The 20,985-nt window shown below is 36.5% G+C and overlaps 1 protein-coding gene across 1 annotated transcript; it reads left to right on the top strand.

The window, feature by feature from the left end:
- The first annotated feature begins 8,306 nt into the window (after window positions 1–8,306).
- Window positions 8,307–20,985, top strand: LOC121410746 (hydroxysteroid 11-beta-dehydrogenase 1-like protein). Its single transcript, XM_041603020.1, has 5 exons — window positions 8,307–8,467; window positions 14,850–14,980; window positions 17,132–17,432; window positions 18,237–18,365; window positions 18,896–20,985. Exons 1-5 carry the CDS (start codon window positions 8,386–8,388, stop codon window positions 19,150–19,152), a joined length of 900 nt encoding a protein of 299 aa, XP_041458954.1. The 5' UTR covers window positions 8,307–8,385; the 3' UTR covers window positions 19,153–20,985.

A 20,985-nucleotide genomic window follows, 5' to 3' on the forward strand; every position in this document is an offset into this window, starting at 1 on the left:
TAAATGCATGAAGTATTAACGTATTAATCCCTATAAGTGAATGCATTGCCCCACAAAGGTTTAAATTAGATGTGTGCAATCAATATTACATTACTATTTAAAATATCGGGACGGGTATTGAGGTCTAAACCTTGGCTTAAACATCATGGTCTAAATCGTAGCCAATGGTATATTTACGTCATTTCAACTTGATATCAAATTCGCTTTTATTCTAATAAGATAATAGCATAGTCCAAGATATGAGCGTAGGTATTCGTACGGTATTTATACATTTTACTATTTATACATTATACATTCATACAGTTTATACATATTGATCTGTTTATTGAACATGATGTATACACAGGGGCGTCGATCTATTTTTCAGATGGGGGGGGGGCAAAATCATGAATCAACGTTCCAAAGGCGCTCGATCACACAAAACAAACAAACTCACCCACCCCCACACACATAGACCTTTATTTATATATATACATATATATTACTCGACCATGAGAAATAGACTAATATCTCACCCTCACCAACAATGCCAGCGCGAAGCGCGAGCTGAAATTTTTTGTATGACATGAAAACAGGAAAAATGTACCTGTTTAGGTTTGTTTGTAGTAACTCATGAGGAGGATAGATACATGCAGTAGCGGACCGTGACCCGGACGAGACAAAGCATTGGGGGGGCACTGCATTGTCTGTGAACAATGCTGTGCCCCCCAATGCTTTGTCTCCTCCAGGTCACGGTCCGCCACTGGATACATGTATCTCACTAGAGAGCGAGCTGAAATGTCTTTATATTCTGACCTGAAAGCTTGATATTCTAAGCATTTTTGGTACCAATGATTAAGATGGGTATCTAGAAGAACAATATGCGAGCGCAAAGCGCGAGCATTTTGATATTTCGATCTGGAAAAAAGACAGTTTAATGGACGCTTTTAATAAAGAAAAAGATATATATCCAACAAAAGATTATTGCAATTCGAAGCGGGAGTTCTTTTGAGGTTTAGAACTGAAAACGGGACATTCTATACACCGATTTAATCATGAAATGTATGGGGTTTTGGTAAAGAAATGATGCGAGCGCGAAGCGCGAGCTGAAAATTTGTATATTCCAATCTGAAAAGCAGACATTTTGAGCACGATTTTAAATCAAAATCGAGTTGATATCCCAATCTCGCTTGCTGATTTTAGTGTAGCATTACAATCTTATTTTAGTTTTTAGTTGCACATGCATAATTATTGGGAGGGGGCAAAACGATATGTTTGCCCCCCAATATTTTCATTGGTGGGGCGATCGCCCTGCTGCCCCCCAGGATCGACGCCTCTGTGTATACAACTTCTCTTAAATCTAACCCGACTGGCAATATTTTTTTTCTTCTTAATGCTTGATGATAAAATGCAGATTCGGACCAATTAAGACTAGCACAAATTACAAACTGTATGGCTTCTTGTGATGCGCCATCGGGTTTACCGTCATTCCTTAGACGATTTATCTTGCCATCATTTTACTCCCGTTTATTTTTCCACCCTTTTGAATTAATTAATTTATTCACCACTGGTAGGATGGAACACCCTATCAACAAACGTTGTTTTTCGTTGGGGTCCTATTATGTCATGTGTTAAAAATATCATATACATAAACATTTCATTCTTTTTCATCTTGAATCTCCACCCATCTGTTTAATAGTCCTGAAAAGGAATGTTTTTATTTGATAACAGTATACACAAATTGCGAGAGAAACAAACTGATTGATGGCATACTATAATCATCATGATCAAACTTTTCATTTTTTTCATCATCATTTTAATTTTTTACCCTAAATTATTGGGGGGGATGATAATACAGGCCATCCCCCCACTTGAAATATTGGGGGGATATATCCCCCCATCCCCCCCCCGTGATCGACACCCATGCTCAAGATTAACATCAAAATCTAGCCTACACCACGGTCCTATACGATACGATTTATTCCAAACTCGGGTCGCAGACTAATCGTAATAACATTGTATGTGGATGCACTGGTCCACGATCCGATTTGGGAACAAAATCACATTTTGCTTGTTTGCTGAAAAAATGGTGAATGAATAGTATCTTTCTATTTCAGGTTCAAATAAAGTAAAATAATGCTAAAATAACAATGTTGGATGATTGCGAGCCACGTGAGATTAATAAAAACAGTTGATATTATCATATATAAAATGAGAATATTCAACACACGTCAATATTTATGAAGCAAAACTAAGAATCGTATAAGAGTACGCTTGGCAGAAGTGAAAGGGGGAGGAGAGCAGAGATAGAACAGAAATGCGAGAAAGGAAAGAGGGGAGGAGAGGCAGAGGGGGATGGAAAGGGGGAGAGAGTGGGAGTGAAGGGAATGAGTGGAGCAGAAAGTCGGGAGAAAAAAGGTACAAACATTATGAAAGAGGTAAAATCATTAAGTTATATATTAAGGCTGCAAAATTTCACGCTAGAATAAACAAAAATGGAAGAATTTGAAAGTAAAATATTATATCCTTAACACCATGAACACATATTGGTACAGTGGTCCACATTGTCATTTACCGGTATGTACTCAGTGATTGATATGGACTTTTATTTGCATCCAAAATAGAATCATACATTTAACATGATAGTACAATATTTAAAATATTATGAAGAGGTAAGGGATAAAAAGCAAAATACAATTTTAGAGATAACAATTACAATAAATGAAAAGCACAACATATACATGTACCGGATGCAGGAGACCAGCAAAGGCCGAAGACCTGTCAAGGCTCCCATTAAAATGACATACAAATAAATAAGTATACACCAATATAAAAATAGGAAAAACAGGCAACTAAATGTCTATTGAATGAAATTGATTAATAAGAGATGATTTGTATTGTATTTTAAAAATAGCCATTGACTGACAAGATTTCTGTTCTAATTTCAAATTATTAAAAATCATTACGTCCTCTGTAAACTAATTAAAAATAGAACGAGAAAAATCATATCGGTACTTTGGCAAGTATAGATTATTATAATGTCTTGTTGCATATCTATTGACAGTACTTTGAAAAAGTAAATGAATCATTAAAACAGTCAGAATACTGTCAATATTCAATAAAAAATTTATAATGTCAATTTATTTTTTTAAATTGTATTAGTATGGGCAAGGAATAGTGACAAGGTTATTATTCTATAATAGCACGTTTCTGCAACAAGTATGACCTCTGTAATAACTAGTTTGGACAGTATCCACATATGATGTTGAAATAACTCAACCGTGGCAAGATCATAGCATTATATAATTTAAAGCTTGTGTATAGTTTTGGTAAATCCACCAAAATGCACCTATCACTCGTGTGTGTTTGTCTTTCAATTAAATCCTATTCCAAATCATGGAATGGGCTGAAACTTTCAAGATATGTTCTTTGTCTGTAACTTTTGGATATCTAATCACTAAATTTATAAGATAAGTGCTTGAATGCCCACTTTTTTAATTTAAAACAAGCATCGCCGAGAGAGGGCGCTATATATCCAAGATTTGAATATTTGAAATTTTCTCAGAGAAGTGCAGATGGAAAAATATCTAACGGTCTCTACGCTTCAGTAAGACTGTCATATTTATATAATATTGACTAGCCTTGAGGGGAACATCAAATATATTGCCAGCAAATGAATCATATTGGCCCGAGTCTTTAGACGAGGGCAATATGGGTCATTTAAGGGCAATATATTTGATGTTCCCCGAAAGAAGAGCTAGTCAATATTTTTATTATCATCCAAATCAGATATCTAGAGCAAAAATCATGATAATGGTGATATTTTAAAATAAGTTCTATTGTGTCGGTCTAGGCTCTGCACTTTACCATTATGACGTACTTGCAAGCGCTCGGAACCAGCGTTGTCTTTATTATGACGTATATTGTTGGCGCGTGGATCCTTATGAAGCGTATCTCTTTATACGCATCCTAAAATGCCCGGATGTGAGACCAGGGAAAATACAAAGGTATATTTTGCATCGTCTCTGCATGCAAAGTAAATACGCGCATTGAGACCGAGGAAAATACAAACAATATACCTACCCTTCCCGATATTCAGAAAATGTAGGGCAATACGGTTTTGTAAATGACCAGCTCAGATGTCTGATACGGGTGATAATAGATGATATTCGATTATCAATCACATTATTGACCCTTTACCAAAGCTATACACAGGCTTTAAGAACTGACATTGGATTATATTAAATTATATTTAATATTCCTATGACACAGGATATCTTACGAGAAATTTCATCTACATGATCTTTCCAAGTTAACTTATTGTCCAATTTCACACCAAGAAATTTTACAGATTCTGCCATTTGTATTTCATTATCATCAATAATTATTGTAATTTATGTTTCATGTAAATAGTTATTACAGTGATTTCTTCTTCCTCCACTACGTTTCTCATTCTTCCTCCCTCTTTTTCTACCTCTCCCCTGTTTTTTTTTTGCCAGCCGATGGGGGAGGCACGTGCCCCCAGCCCCCCCCCCCCGTAGCTACGCCCCTTAATCTGTCACTGAAACTATATTGAAAAATAAAAGTAAACCTTCAGAAATTTGGAATCTCTTACGAACTCTTGATGGCAAAGTCGAATCAGTCACTGTAATAAGTTGCATAACTCTGATACCGTGTTTAAATGTGACTCGGGGGTTCGACACGCAAGCCGAGTCAGACTCGCCTAAAGTTCATGTGTATATAAACGACATATAGGGGGCGCCGACTTGATGTCCGACCTTTACTTAGGGGCGCCGAATTAATCTTCGACACAGGGATGCCGAATTGATGTTTCACATTGGGGGGGGGTCGCTGAATTGATTTTTGACCTTTGGGGCGACAATAATTGTGTTTGACCGGGGGTGCCAAATTCATTTTTCACATGGGGGTGCCAAACTCATGTTTCCTTGCATCAGATGCGTAGTTAGATGCACATCCTTTTTTGGCGATTACCTAAAAAATATGCTTACTCGAATGTCAAAATTTTAGGTCAGAATTATTCTGACCAAAAATTTGGTCTTTCGAGTAAGCATTTCAAACTAATGCGAGTGCGACGCGCGATCTTATAAAATTTGTGATATTCTGACCTGAAAACTTGACTTTAAGCACTTTTTTAAACCACGAACAGAATATATGACTGTGATTATTACTGATACGTGTACAAAGTGCGAAAGAATAATAGTGATAATATTCATTACTTATACAACTTTCAAAGAGAAATCAGCTCTCCATCGGCCTATGATGAGCTAGGACAGATTATAAAAATGCATTTAACATAAATAATAAGTAAGCCGTAAGAAGAGATCGAGTGTGATACGAACAAAGTATCTTATCATTCAGAGAGAAAACGTGACATAAGCACTTTTATAATCATGTTTTATCTTACAAACCGGGAATGACTTGAATAAAGGAGAGTATTTAATTAAACGTGCAATCTGGGTGCGAAGCGCGAGTTGAATTGTTATTTTGTTCTGAATATGAATGGCATTGGTATTTTTCGGTCCCTCCTTTCACTTTTGCTGGAATATTTTCACTTGTCTTCTTCCTTTTATTTTCATTCCTCTTTATCCTTTTTTCCATTCTATTATCTTTCTATTCCGCCTCGTCTGATACCCCCTCAGCTGTCTTTTTTTGCAACAAGGCCATTTTATTTTCTTTATACTCTTTTCATTTCCCCCTCTCTCACTCCTCGTTCATTGACTTTCCCTTTTGCCAAGGGTGACGGCAAAGCCCCCATGGGCCGTGGGTTGGTCATGAAGCAGGCAGATAAGCTGACGTTTACAGTCATGTTGAAAGATAGTGAAAATAGTTCGGCAATGATTTTGACACTTATATAGCTAGAGGTATTTCGAGGTTCAATTTATAATCATTATTTGGGGGAAAAGGTTTTAAAAATATGATCTTTCTCTTCTATAATGAATCGTAGTGTTAACAATATTAACAAAAATGTTACTTCGTTGTATATCAATTTCAACTACATGTATTAGAATTAATTACTTTATACTGACACACACAATCTGGATAATTTGGTTTCCTATTTGTTTCAAATATGGCAATAGTATAGGGTTTTTTTCAATTCAAATTCAAATAAAACATTTATTTTCTTCCATTTCAGTACATTTTTCATAACATAAATTCATACATAAATCAATTTGTTATAAAAATATATATATATATAAATATGTACATATTAGGTTTAAGGAAGAAGGCGTATACCCTAAAAGCCTAGGCTTGTGGCGGGATACGCCTGTAGACAAAAATACAATACAATACACAATACAAAGAAAAAGGGCAGAGAAAAGAAAAGGAAAGGGAACAAGAGAGGGAGACGTGAGCGAGGAGGCGGGCATGAATTACGAAATAAAATAGAATGCTCAACAACAAAATATCAGTGGGGGAATATAAATGCCGCAACAACAATTTGTCCATGGTTCATGTTATCATGTTTGAAGTCAAAGGAAAGATGGGAAATATTAATATATATATAACGACAGAAGCATTTTTTTCATTTTATACTTAAAGCTGATTGTCGACAAATATTTTTTTTATGTAATCCGGAATTTCATTCCATATTTTGGGGCCAGTATAACGAATGTTGTGTTGAAAGATTATTTTTCTGTTTGGGAATGAACATTTGATTATTTGAACGGGTATCAAAATGATGTATGTTTGAAACATGTGTAAATGATTCACGAAATTTTTGTGGAATTTGAGAATTTAAACATCTGTAGAGAAAATGACACTGTTGAATTTTGTTGATGTCTTCAAGTTTCAACAATTTTAGGGAATGAAACAAATTCGTGGTATTTGCTGGTGGTATATTGACGTCTGGAGAAATAATACGTAAATTTTATTTTGAAGGGAACATAATTTTTTAAGATGGGTTTGATATGTGTTAGCCCAGACTAAACTACAGTAATAAAAAAAAATATGGCAGGATTAAAGAGCAATACAATGTACGTAATACATGCAGTTTTGGGCAAGTAAAAACTTAGACGATATATTATTCCAATATTTTTTTTCTCTTCCAGGGGTTGCGGAATTAACGGTTTTGAAAGTTTGAGGCTGACCACGCAAAGTAACAGCGTTTTTTTTTGTGAGTGTGTTTTTTAAAGGACAAGTCCATCCAAAAAAAATTCATCAAAATCGGATGTAAAATAAGAAAGTTATGACATTTTAAATTTTCGCTTTATTTCACAAAACAGTGCACATCTCGGTCGGTATTATGAGGGAACTGATGACATCATGCACTCACTCACAATTTCTTTTGTATTTTATTTATATGAAATATTTTGATTTTCTCGTCATTGTCATGTGAAATGAAGTTTCATTCCTCCCTGAACACGTGGAATTCCATTATTTTAACATTTTGTGCTTCAGGCAAGGAGGTCCTAATCATCAAATTCGTAAAAATTGAAATATTGTATAATTCAAACAATAAAAAGCAAAAGAAATAGTGAGTGAGTGGCATCATCGACTCTCTCATTTGGATGTAACTGGCTCGTTCATATAACTATTTAATCAAAAATAAGCGAAACTTTAAAATGTCATAACTTTCGTATTTTACATCCGATTTTGATGAAATTTTCAGCATTGTGCTTGTCTGATTTTCCTCTATCGATTCAAATCAACATTTTTCTGAGGTGGACTTGACCTTTAAGTGATGATGAAGCCCCTCCATATGTTCCGCTGCCTCTGCGTGTCTTCAAGTCTATCATTGATCTAAATGCATCTTTATGTGGCCTATTTGTATTTTGAAGATTACCCATCATTTACTATAAGAATTTTAGGAATAATTTGGGAATAATAATGACTTAATATACCACAAATAGATGTGGATGATCGTCATGATTATGTGATACTGAGCCTAATGATACATAACTGTATATGACTTTAGGCCCATATCTGTCTCTGGTTCATTTTTCTTTTTTTTTAATCTATAGGTCCTAATTTAAATGAAATAAAAGAATTTAAATAAACAAATAGAAACAAATATAAAAATATGGAATGCATGATTATGTTTTTGAGGATGATAATTTATATAGGCGTAGATCAGTGACAAAAAGTTGGGGGCGAAAACGTCGAATTACTCAGCGGTGCTTAAAATACAGATAATTTTATTATCCTATGAGACGATTTTCCAGTATTTTCTCGTTCAGATGACATCTGGAAGTAAGGATATCGTAGCTAATTGAATGAAACATTATTACAAATGAAAGTAGGTAAACTGGGCGAGAATTGGGCAGCGGCAGCGGTACATAGCGACATCAACGGTACCAACCAGAGAGCAAAATAACCAGGCCAGCGCCAGTAGTCGATTTCAGAGTTGGAGTCAGGCAGAGTCAGAGAGGAGTGTGATTTTGTGCAATGTCGTTCTCAAAGATTTTAATGATAGCTACTGTTGGAGCTGTCTTGGTTGCCCTTATCATTAGAGACAACTTCGATCCAGGTAAAATTAATTCTAGACTACGGTACTTTGTTTAGCCTTAGGCTTAGCCCGGGCCTTAGCCTAGGCAGGTACGGTACCGGTAGTACGGCGCCGGTAGTTTAGGGCACTCATTCAATGAACAAGGTTATGATATAACCTTGTTCTCACTTATATACGGACTTTACGGTACCGTATGTCCATGTGTGGCAAAATGAGGGTGGCAATGTTTGGCTTATTCTATCTTTTTCTTTGGGGCAAATGATTGAATTTTTTACACTGAAAGTATCCATTACACCTATTATTCATACAACTTGACTCTTATTTAAATTTGATTCTTTAAATTATTTTTTTCTTAATTAAAAATAGAGATCAAAAAATGAATTTTTTTTGCCATATTACTTTCCACCAATAGAGGGCGTATAAAAAATATGCCCAAAATTCAAGTTTTTGAGCAATCTGGTGAATATAAAAATTATTCCCAAGTTACTAATGAAAAATAAATTGCAACTGTATGGAAATAAGTAATTTTGGTCACAATAGTGATATTTTAATGATTTTTTAATGTGTGTGCTCTGTACCACTCATTCAATGAACAAGGTTATAATATAACCTTGTTCTCAGTTATATCTCCATGTGTGGCAAAATAAGGGTGGCAATGTTTGGCTTATTTTCTCTTTTTCTTTGGGGCAAATGCTTGATTTTTTTACACTGACAGTTTCCATTACACCTATTATTCATATAACTTGGCTCTTATTTAAATTTGATTCTTTAAATCATTTTTTTCTTCATTAAAAATAGAGATCAAAAAATGAAAATTTTCTTGCCATATTACTTTCCACCAATAGAGGGCGTACCCAAAAATATGCCCAAAATTCAAGTTTTTGAGCGCTCTGGTGAATACAAAATTATTCCCAAGTTACTAATGAAAAATAAATTGCAACTGTATGGAAATTAGTAATTTTGGTCACAAAAGTGATATTTTAATGATTTTTTAAAGTGTGTGCTCTGTACAACATTGGCATACCATAGTCCTACCTCTAGATTCCCCACAGGCAGGGTGGTAGCAGTGAACAAGTGCTCTGTACCACATTGGGATACCAAAGTCCTACCTGTAGATTCCCCACAGGCAGGGTGGTAGCAGTGAACAAGTGCTTTAGGGTTTATAAAAATTGGCCGGGTACCGTATGATGGTCACTCACACAACATGCGAGGTTAGTAATACTAACCTCGCACAACGCATGTGATTTCATAGTGGACTTTGACGTTTTCATTCATCACACGAATGTGAGGGAATGAAACACGTCAAAACTTTCAATATTTTTCCACTATGACTCTTGCAATTGAACATTCGTATTTTAACTTCATTTTAAAAAGGAATTATTTATTAAACTGTTTTTATCGCTTACCTCCAAATATCAAACGTTCAGTCCGTCCTTAGTTATCCTTGATACTGCGGTGGAAAGTACGCAAACAACAATCGAAAAGCAATTTTTCCTATCGAACATTCTCGATTCAAGTCGTCAGTGCATAATAGGAAATTGTACCAAAAATCAACAGGTTGCATCTCATGTAGGCTATATACTTATTGGTAAAGTTAGACCAAATGCTTCGGTCTCTGCTATGTTGGTTGTTCAGCTGAACTCCGTTGGCTTCACTCACCAAATACAGAGACCGAAGTTTTAGCGCGATCTGTACAGGGGACTCAATGGCCATATGTTTATGTACTTAAGATCGGATAAAACGGGGAAGTGAATTTGCGCGACAGCCGAGGTAAGTCACTGTTTTTGTTCCTTTTAACTTGATTTTTCACAGTTTTTTGGCAATTAATGTCAAGAGGGAATATTAATTTGCATTTTGTTCAAGTTAACTTTCAAAATGTTTATTCATTAAAGACAAAAATTGAAGAGCCCCGACTGGGGGATTTTGCATTGCAAGTCCCCTAATGGTGGCTGCAGGCTATCGAGCCGTCTGTGTACGAGGAGAAATTTAAAAAAAAATGTTAAAAAACTCCTCGAAACAGACGGTTGCCAGCTGTCTATGGTAAAGTATGCCATCTTTGACAAGATGATGATGAAAGTGGATTGAACGAGCAAGAAAATAATGCTGATCGCCTAGAATGCAGCTACATGTAGCTTGCAAAACCGTAAACAAAGGTATACCGCAAACAAACGGTAGGCACTTGAGAACCAAGTTTGAAAGGACACTCGTAAAATTACGTCACTCTTGCCAATGAATATTCATTAGATCGTGGTCGTGCATGTTCAATACAAACTCTCTGCATGCATGCACTCAGTGTGTATTGAACACGCACGACCACGATCTAATGAATATTCATCGGCGAGAGTGACGTAATTTTACGAGTATCCTTTCAAACTTGGTTCTTAAGTGCCTACCGGCTTGTGAATGATAACGCGCGCCCTCTTTAGGCAAAAATTGATATCCGCGCTGAGCAGAAGGTATCTACGTGAAGATCACGAAAAATGCTCTTATTTTATTAAAAAAAACAGCAAAGAGAATTCAACAAAGGATCCATATGGTTCGGTCAGTGTCATAGCACAATTAGAATTCTTAGCTATGATGGAAAGTCATAGTTATTTTAGTAAAAAGGGTGTGAAAGATTCGTGTGCACCAGGTGCATATGAATCTTTCGCATGCGAGATGATTTGAAACCATGGGTGTATGATGGTGGGCCCCAACGGCCCAAGTCAAGACCAAGTCTGCGCACCTAATTTGAGTTAAGATTTAACATGAATTTCGTCTTATTTCACAAAATCTTTTAGTTAATAATGTTCCTTATATTAAGAGTAAGTGTACCGAATTTCTCATTAAAAAATGAAAGAAAATATAGGATTTTCATGAAAAAACCTTGGGCAGTCATTTTCAGGTGGCTATGTCCTGAGGACTCCATGATAAATGATTTAAGGCCAACATCTTAAGCCAACAATACTCATCGGTCTTCAACCATGATGAAGATATGACCAACCTGAGAGACAAAGGGCCTAGTCCTTACCCATCCATTAATCATATAATCATCTCTCCCCCAGGGGTCCATAAGATTCTGTCTGAGCTTGATATCCATAAGGCATCTGGTCCTGATGAAATTCATGCCAGACTTTTGAGGGGACTTGCCACCGAATTGACACCAATATTCTCCATATTCTTTCAAGCCTCCCTAGATCAAGGCATTATCCCTGCTGCATGGAAGACGGCAAACATTGTCCCCATCTTCAAGAAAGGCGACCGTAGTAAACCAGAGAACTACAGGCCTATCTCTCTGACATCTGTGACCTGTAAGATTCTAGAGCACATCGTTCTTAGTGATGTCATGACCCACCTTGAAGACCACAATGTATTGTCCAATGCTCAACACGGTTTTCGCAAGAAACGATCTTGTGTTTCTCAGCTGATTACTGCCGTCCAAGATCTTGCTAGAACCATTGATGACAAGGGTCAACTGGATATCACATGATACTCCTTGACTTCTCTAAAGCATTTGACAAAGTACCGCATGGACGCCTGTTACACAAGCTTCAATTTTATGGAATCCGAGATCACACTCACCATTGGATAGCTGACTTTCTGAGTTTATAGGACCCAACATGTTGTACTGGACGGATCCATCTCCAATACCAGCCAAGTAACATCAGGCGTTCCGCAAGGCAGTGTCCTCGAGCCAATGCTCTTTCTCATCTTCATCAATGACCTGCAAGAGTATCTCTCCAACAACTCAACAGTAAGGCTCTTTGCTGATGATTGCATGGTTTATGCCAACATCAAGACAGAAGAAGATGTCATTTGTCTCCAAGAGGACCTTGACTCCTTGCAATGATGGAAGCAAGATTGGCTGATGGAATTCAATCCACAGAAGTGTCAAGTACTTCATGTCACAAATAAGCGCAAACCTATCATCAAGCCTTACTTCATCCATGGACAGACTATGTCTGATAAAAATACAGCAAAGTATCTTGGAGTTGAGCTGCAGAGAAACCTCAGCTGGAATCAACATATAAATGCCGTAACCAAAAAGGCCAACTCCACGCGTGCCTTCCTCCAGAGAAATATCCGACCATGTCCAAGAAAGGTCAAGGAACTGTGCTACAGAGCTCTCCTGCAACCAATCATGGAGTATGCCAGCATAATATGGGACCCTCACACGCAAGCAGATATAAAAAAGCTTGAAATGGTGCAGAGACGCTACAGAGACGTACATACTGTAATGATCACCGTAGGACAAGCAGTGTGGCAGCCATGTTGAACCAGCTCAAATGGCCAACTTTACAAAAGCGTAGGGCACAGGCCAAGGTGGTGATGATCTACTGTATTACCAACTCACTCATTGATATCCCACCTACTTTCCTCACTCCATTCACATCTATGCATAGAGGTCATTCTCAGAAGATCCTTGTTCCCTTTGCCAGAACACTTGTCTACCAGAGGAGCTTCCTCCCAGATTCGATAAGACTTTGGAACTCCCTCCCCCAAACCACAGTTAATTGTACCTCTCTACACATCTTTAAACAAGAGGTACAAAAGACCCAGCTCCGTTAATAACGGTGGTTGTTTTTACTTGCACGCTGTAAGCAATTTTTTATTGGATAATGTACATACACTTGCACGCTGCACTTCACCAGTACGACAATACGCCAGACAGTGGACTGTACTGTTTCCAGAAGAAGAAGGGTCATAGACTCTACACTTCTTCATCATAGAGTCTTGACACTCTTCCCATAGACGCTTAGTTAGAGACTGACCAGAACAAAGATGGATTTCACTAGGAAATCCATCTTTTGAGATAAAAATCAGTCTTAGTAAATCATGATTGATTGTGATTTTATTCATATTTACACCTTCCTACATACGCCTAATGCGTATGAAGGTTTGAAATATTGGTTAATATAAATGTTGAAAATTGAAGGTTTCTTACCAGACCGATCTCGTGTAGATCCCTTTTTCAACAAAGCAAATAATAATTTGTAACTTCCCCACAGCTTGGATTACAGGCGCACGCCACAACGCCAACTTAAGACCCCTGTTTTCACAATTAGCCTGCTCCAAGGCCCCCGTTTTTTGTCTCACTCGCCACACTCCCCTACCACTATTTTGGTTGAGCCCCCGGGGGGTCCATTTGGCCATTTTTCCTTACAATTTATCTTTTTATCGATCAGGATTTCAGGGTTTTCATTGCAAAAAACTATTAGAAATTTGTTAATTAAAAGAACAAATAGTGAATTGAAAGTAGCCTATATTATATTGATGTAGATTATTGCTTTGATATTGAATATTTGTTTCTGTGGGAAAAGTTGGAAATTTTACAATTCAAATAACCTACTATAAGTATTTTGACCATCTTTTATTAAATTTTTCTTTCTGAAAAAAAATAAAACACATTAAAAATTTGTCTTTTATAATGACCCTCGGGAGGAATGTTGCCAATTTCTAAGTGAATGAACATGATCTAACTATGAAGTTAATTTCTAATTTATGATTGTGCAGGTCTGTTTAAACTAGCCTGGGTCCTGTTATATAAAGATCAAGTGATTACAGTAGCTTAGAACTGAAATTGCAAATTTGTTATTAACAATCTTTTTGAAATAGGGCCCCTGGTCGGTAATGTGATCAGTCATTCAAGATTATATAACCTTTACTAATGTTTTAATAAAAAGACAAATCATGAATAAATATGATTAAGTATATTTGTTACAATGATCAATGTTACTTTATTTTGGAGTGTATAGACTTAATACAGACAGAGAAGTTGCAGACTGCAAGTGGTTTGCATACACTGTTACAGTTAGCAACACACCCAACTTGTTTTTGGTGAGTCGATACATGCACTCCAAAAAAGGTTTTATTGTAACAAAAATCACATTCATTTATGATCTGTTTGCCACACACAAACGTTACATACTCTTTATTGAAATTTGGGTGCTCTGATTCTGCCCTGTGATTAAAGGATGATTTCTTGTTTAAGGCCTGGTCACACCGCCCGAGCGTCGTTGGAGCGTTCCTGGAGCGGTAGGGAGAGAGGGTCGAATTTCGTTCACAAAATTGGGGAAAAATCACAAACAAAAAAATGAGAATAGAAATCAAAAATGATGAACGGTAGCGAGTGGTTATGATATTTTTTTCTCTCCGCTCCAACAACGCTCGGGCAGTGTGACCAGGCCTTTAGAAAGCATTTTCAAATTCAAAGTACATGTATAAGTGCCCCCATCAAGAAAATGTATAGTAGTTATGTTTTTGTACAGAGCAAATTTTTTTCTCATACTGTACCATCGCCAATGCTGTCTTACACTTCATGTACCGTAACAAAGAGATTTGTATTGTCAACAGCCCTTTTGCTGGATTGTAACCAAATAAAGTTATGTTTTTAATTCTGTCAGACTGTTTATTTTTAATACAGCAAGCATTAAAGGAAAACGTGCAATAGTGACGGGAGCAAGTACAGGTATAGGGGAACAGATAGCCTACTGGTACTGTAAGCTGGGAGCTAGAGTCTTGGTCACTGCTCGTAGAGAAGCTGTACTACAAAAGGTATTTCTTTATCTGAATATGAAGGCAGTCAGTCATTCATTTTACTGCTTGTTGTAAATAATAATTAAATAAATTTGAGTAATATACTCACAAAATGCTAAAAGTTTAATTGAAATCTGAATTAAAATTCTTAAGGTCAGGTACACCCCATAAAAGGTTGATTGAATCAATAAAGAAAAATCAAGCAAACACAATTCTGAAAATTGCATAAGATTTAGAAGTAAAATCCTAAAATTTTGAAGTTTTGTTTATTTTTCACAAAACAGTTATAAAAAACAATTGAGTGATGTAAATAAGAGTTGGTAATGTCATTCATTCACTATTCATTTTGTTTTTCAGATATTACGATAAAGACCCTCTTGAGTGAATCCCAAAATGTTTTAAATAATGCAATTCCACTGACTTTTTACTTTATAAATCACATGCAACTTTTGAGAAAAAAATTGAGAACCCATGGTATGCGGCTCTGAAATTATGCAATATTTTGTAAGTGCATACATGTACAGACCAAAATTGCTCAAAAATGTGAATTTGCGTGCAAATCCAATGCAAATAGTGTTTTTAGCAGAAATTCATAAATGTATAATTTTTTTCCTTTTACTAATTAAAATCAACTAATTTCATCGTTCTTATAGTCAAAATAAAGTCCCAGACAATTTCCACTGAAAAAAACCCAATAACTTGAACAATAAAGAAATAAATAAGAAATTTAGGAAACAAATGAAAAATACAATTAGAAAATAAATGTGATGTTGATTTTTTTTAGAAGTACATTTGATCAGATTCCTATAAAGAGTCTGTGAACCCAAAATTAGCATTTGAGGGGCATTATTTAGTTAATTAGAGCAATCTTTTTATTTTACGCATAAACTAGCATAATCAGTTAGCTTTGAGATTTTTTCGCGGAATTTGATCTGAAGGTGGTGTCACACCTTGGCGTTTTAGACAGCGTATGCCCGACGTATCAAAATTTCTCTAAAACGTCGGCATACGCTGAACTTTGATATTTTTTTTCAACTCTGGGCGTATACTTAGCGTATTCATAACGAGTTGGACGTATACATAACGTATTAGTAACTTATATTGAACGCTTCGTTAACTTATAAGTAACGTATTCCAACAAATGCTTAGTGTTTTGATGGCGTACACAACTTATGCCCTACGATAGCCTAACTTACGCATAGCGCGCGGCAGCGTATCGCTGACGAACACGTGTCGTAGCATATAAAAAGGCTGCCGCTTGACTATTCAAATCATAACCGCACGATACATCACCGTATCAACACCACCGCCATGCCGAAGAAAACTCCTGTGAACCCCACCTTTATATACCAATTCCTATAAACGTTGTCAATGCGTCATTATACGGTAGCTGTAAGTTATAAACACGTTCAGTAAGTTTTGTGGTCGTCCGGAGCACGTCTTCATACGTCAATATACGTTAGAGTTAAGTTACACATACATTCAAAGCACGTTACTCATAGGTTAGAAGTAAGTTTTAGGGTACGCTGGACATTATCTCGACGTACATCGACTTATGAGTAACTTACGAGTAACGTGTGTCAACGTGTATCAACGATCGCGTAACTTGCCTCCAACTTATGGCCCGCGTATGCGGGACGTATGAGCCATACGCTGGTATACGTCGAAAAATTTTGTGCTTGCACAAAAATTTTCGACGACCTCGCCGTATGACGACGTATACCAGCGTGTTTTAGCGTACTCTTAACGTATGCAAAACTTACCCGTAACGTATTCGACGTACGCCAGCGTATTCGCCAAATTCCTCATACGTCGGGCATACGCTGTCTAAAACGCCAAGGTGTGACAGCGCCTTTACAGTCTTTTAGATTATGCCTTCGGTAATGCTCTTGCCAATTTCCGTCGAAATCACGCAATGGACGGCCAAGATCAGCCACCCCCATCCCTGTCTTCTTAGATGTCGAAATAGGCCAGTCTATTTAGGGTTAAACAATACATTATTGTATAAATACTAGAGGTATGATGGTAGGAGTATGTTATTTTCCATATTAATTGTTCAGAAGCATCTGTAATGCAAACAGATCATCCATTATAGAAGTCCAATGCACTTATATGGTTTGCTTTATGAGCAGTTAGGTAGAATATTGCATTTTTTATGATTTTGCACAGGTTGTGGAAAAATGCAAAGATCTTGGAGCAGAAGAAGCCTTCTACATGCCTCTGGACATGGGCCGCCTGAATGACACAGAGGCACTCGTCAAAGAAGCAGAGAAGCGATTTGGTGGACTGGATTTCTTAATTCTGAATCACATCTATTCTAACTACCTCCACCTATGGGGCATTGATGAGATTGACCGTCTGCAGAAGATTATGGATGTCAATTTCCGTGCGTATGTGAGCCTAGCAACTTATTCCACCCCAATGCTAGCAGAGAGCAAGGGAAGCATAGGGGTTGTGTCTTCAGTGGCAGGTTAGAATGTTTACAAATAGAGCCGAGTTAGACATCTACAATTCAAGCAAGTGGCTAAAAGCATAACCACATTGCCATTTTCTGCTGTGTAAAAAACTTTCCTAAAAGTTGCTGAAAATAGATGTTCATATGCATATACGTATTCCTTTAAACAAAGCATTTTCATGTAGTTGCCAGGATGGTGATGGCATACACGCTGTTTCACTAAAATAATGCTGAAACTTTTTTTATCCTTTAATATAATGAAATATTTTATATTTCACTTGTTTAATTTGTTTAATTTATTCAATTTGTGTCGTTTCATAATACATTTACGCAAGTTGTGCCCTTTTTGTGCTGTCACTCACGTATTAATCTTGGGAGACTGGTCAAACAGAGTGTAATTATCAAATTCATAAAGAGTGAGTTCAATCTTGGTGAAAAATTGCACACAATTAAGTGCAGGATCAGATATGCTAACATTTTGAATTAAGAATCAGGGAAGATTTCTACATATTGAATTACTAGTATGTGTGGGGAGCATATCACAAGCATGATGAAGCTCTTGACCCTATTGGCTGGGGTCCAGGACCCGCATTTTGGGCCCTGGAAGCTTGTATCTGTCATGAAAATCAATTTGATAGTTCATGAAATTCATATTGATCACATTTGAAAATGTGAAAAGAGATCATTTTGTCCATAATTTTGAGGACCTTATACCTCATTGTGATTGCCTCTGCATATTGTAAAATGCATTATCTTGACCCATGTTTTTATGCTCCATGTTTGCATTTGTTTTCTTTCTCTCTCTCTCTCTCTTTGCAGGGTTAATATCAGTGCCTTTATACCCATCATATAGTGCCAGTAAATTTGCCCTCCATGGATTTTTTGGATCCTTACGTCATGACTATTACTTCCAACACATGGATATTTCTATTACAGAACACATCATTGGTAAGTAAAATGTAGACCCCTGTTTAGGCGGCCGGTATACCAGTGCCAGAACAAAAATGCTAGTCGCCACTGCAATTTCAAGGAAAGGGTATTTGTTGAATTACCATCATATCTCTGTAAGTGTATTGGTCTAGTTCATAAAACGTGGACATAAGATTAACCAAGTATCACTGAACATCTCATGCAAGTTTCAGGTCACATGACCAGTGTCAAAGGTCATTGAACTTTGGCCATTTTACAGGTAATTATTAGATTGCTGTCATAACTTTCAAAGTTTATAGATATAGTGTATAAAATGTGGATATAGGGGTAATCAAGTATCACTGACAAGATTTAGGTCACTTGATCAAGGTCAAATGTCAATGAATGTAGTATTGTATCATATGAATGGTGTTTTTTGTGAATAATTATTTTATAGTAGTTTTCAAAGTCAGCACTGCTGCTATATTGAATCACGTGGGGCATTCCACTTGTTTAAAAGTGTTATTAATCAAATGCTGCACAATTTCATTTCTTTTAACGCTTTACAGGTCCAATCAATACAACCAATGCAGTGAAGTTTTCCAAGGGTGTTTACGAGCCTTCTATGTTCAGCACTACTTCAGTGGATACAGCATACCGGATCATAGAAGGCACAGCTATGAGAGAGAGAATGGTTTTCTTTCCTAGATGGGTGCAGCCAATCACTATGGTTCGGGATCTAATTCCTCGGTTTGTTGAGAATATGATGAGAGCACGCATCACAGACGATGCTATTGAAAATATGAAAAAAATCCCTAATACTTGATGTCAGCATGAGACTGACTAGCCTGTATTTTGAAATCTGGTGTCGTTTAAATCATGGATATCAATTTTGGTTTGTTTGAATAATTGGGTGTTTCCATCAGGCCCTGTGATCACATAAACCCTACCTTTCATAAAAATATCTCACCTTGTTTTCAAAAGGTTGGATCTACCACTTTCAAAATCCATGAAAGTAATTCCATGATATATTTACAGAGTACGTTCTCATAATGGTAGACCCAACATTTTAAAAAGAAGATTGGATGTTTTCCATAATGGGGTAGGTTTTCCATTTAATCAATTATCAGATAGTATTAAAGCTGGTTTTACTATGGGTAGTAAAAAATTTCTGAACTGTTATGCAATTTTTGACATTTATGTAATTTGAAACCACTGTAAACACGAAATATCCAATCAATTGTATCTGTGATTATTATATGTTAAAAAAACATGAACTAAAAAAAATGATAGTACTGGTAGACATTTTCTCTTTCTATGTTGCACAACCCAGAGCCCTGTAACATGAAAAGGGTACACATTACTTTATGGCAAACAGGGAGGGATATCCTTCCAAAAAGCAATATGAAGGCCCCATTGTGTAAAGGTTACTATGATAGTAACTTTGTAATCCAATGGTAACTACCGTGGTAACATGGTCCAACAGCCAATCAAAATCAAGGATTCCATGCTAGTCACTATTGCATGGCAAAGTTACCATAATAATAGCAACTTTTGTGTGACGAGTACTGAGCAGAGCACTGATGGGATTACTTCTGTTGGTATCAGTTGACCCTAAATGAGGTAAAATCAATTCTTATATTTTCATCCTGTGTTTGAGCTTTACTTTCAGTGCTCATTCATGGCTGGCCAGAGATATGTATACAGCTGCTCAACTTGGGTAGGCCAGACAGAATGTTGCTGTGGCTCATTGTAACTAGTTGAAAGTGATTTAGATCTATCATAGTCTTGATGAGCAGGCAGCAACATAGAAAATAAACTTTTTTTACCATGAGAAGAGGACAAGTAGAAGTAAAAAAAAAATCAATCAATTATGCTCATCCCTTGACTGCACACAGTGTAGTATGTGCATTTAAGTTTTCTGCATGATTCAAATGGGTGTGTTGTGATTGGGAGGGTTCAATAAGAATGTTTCTGATCTAAATATATGCTCCCTTTTTATTCCATCCTCAAAACCTTGTTGGTGCAATGTTCCTGAATTCAACTGATCACTGTCCTGCTCTCCACTGATCTAATGAGTTTTAGATCATGATAATGGAGCAGCCCTTCAGTGAATCGGCTTTTGTGAATTGGTTCCGAAAGCAATGTTTCTTTACGATTTTGAATACTTTGTATTGATATGTTGATGTCCATGAATTGCTTCTCTTGTCTCCAATTTCATAATGGACTTATGATTATGGACCATAGTAACAGGGCTCAAGATATCATAATTGTAAGTGTATATGAAATAGGACCTAGGCCTCCTGTATGTTCAAGGAGAACACAAAATTGTATATTTCAATATTGCCAAAGTTGAAATTATTTGAGTGGAATAAATCAATGGTTTTGACACATTTGCCTAGCCATAGATATGTTGAGACATATTGCAAGATTATAAACCAGAGTTTGACATACAGGCAATTATTCATATTCAGAAAGATCAAATACAAGAGGTGGTTAACCATGTCTTGTATAATTTAATCTTTATATCTAAACCAAAAAAATTTGATTGTTTATGATTGAACAATAAAACCTAGTCAAGTATTATAACATTTTTTCTTACAGTTAATATTTCAATTTCCCAACAGTATTAAAACGGTAAATTGCCAATTCGTCCACT

This window comes from Lytechinus variegatus, chromosome 3, assembly GCF_018143015.1.
Source record: "Lytechinus variegatus isolate NC3 chromosome 3, Lvar_3.0, whole genome shotgun sequence".
Classification (NCBI taxonomy): Eukaryota; Metazoa; Echinodermata; class Echinoidea; order Temnopleuroida; family Toxopneustidae; genus Lytechinus; species Lytechinus variegatus.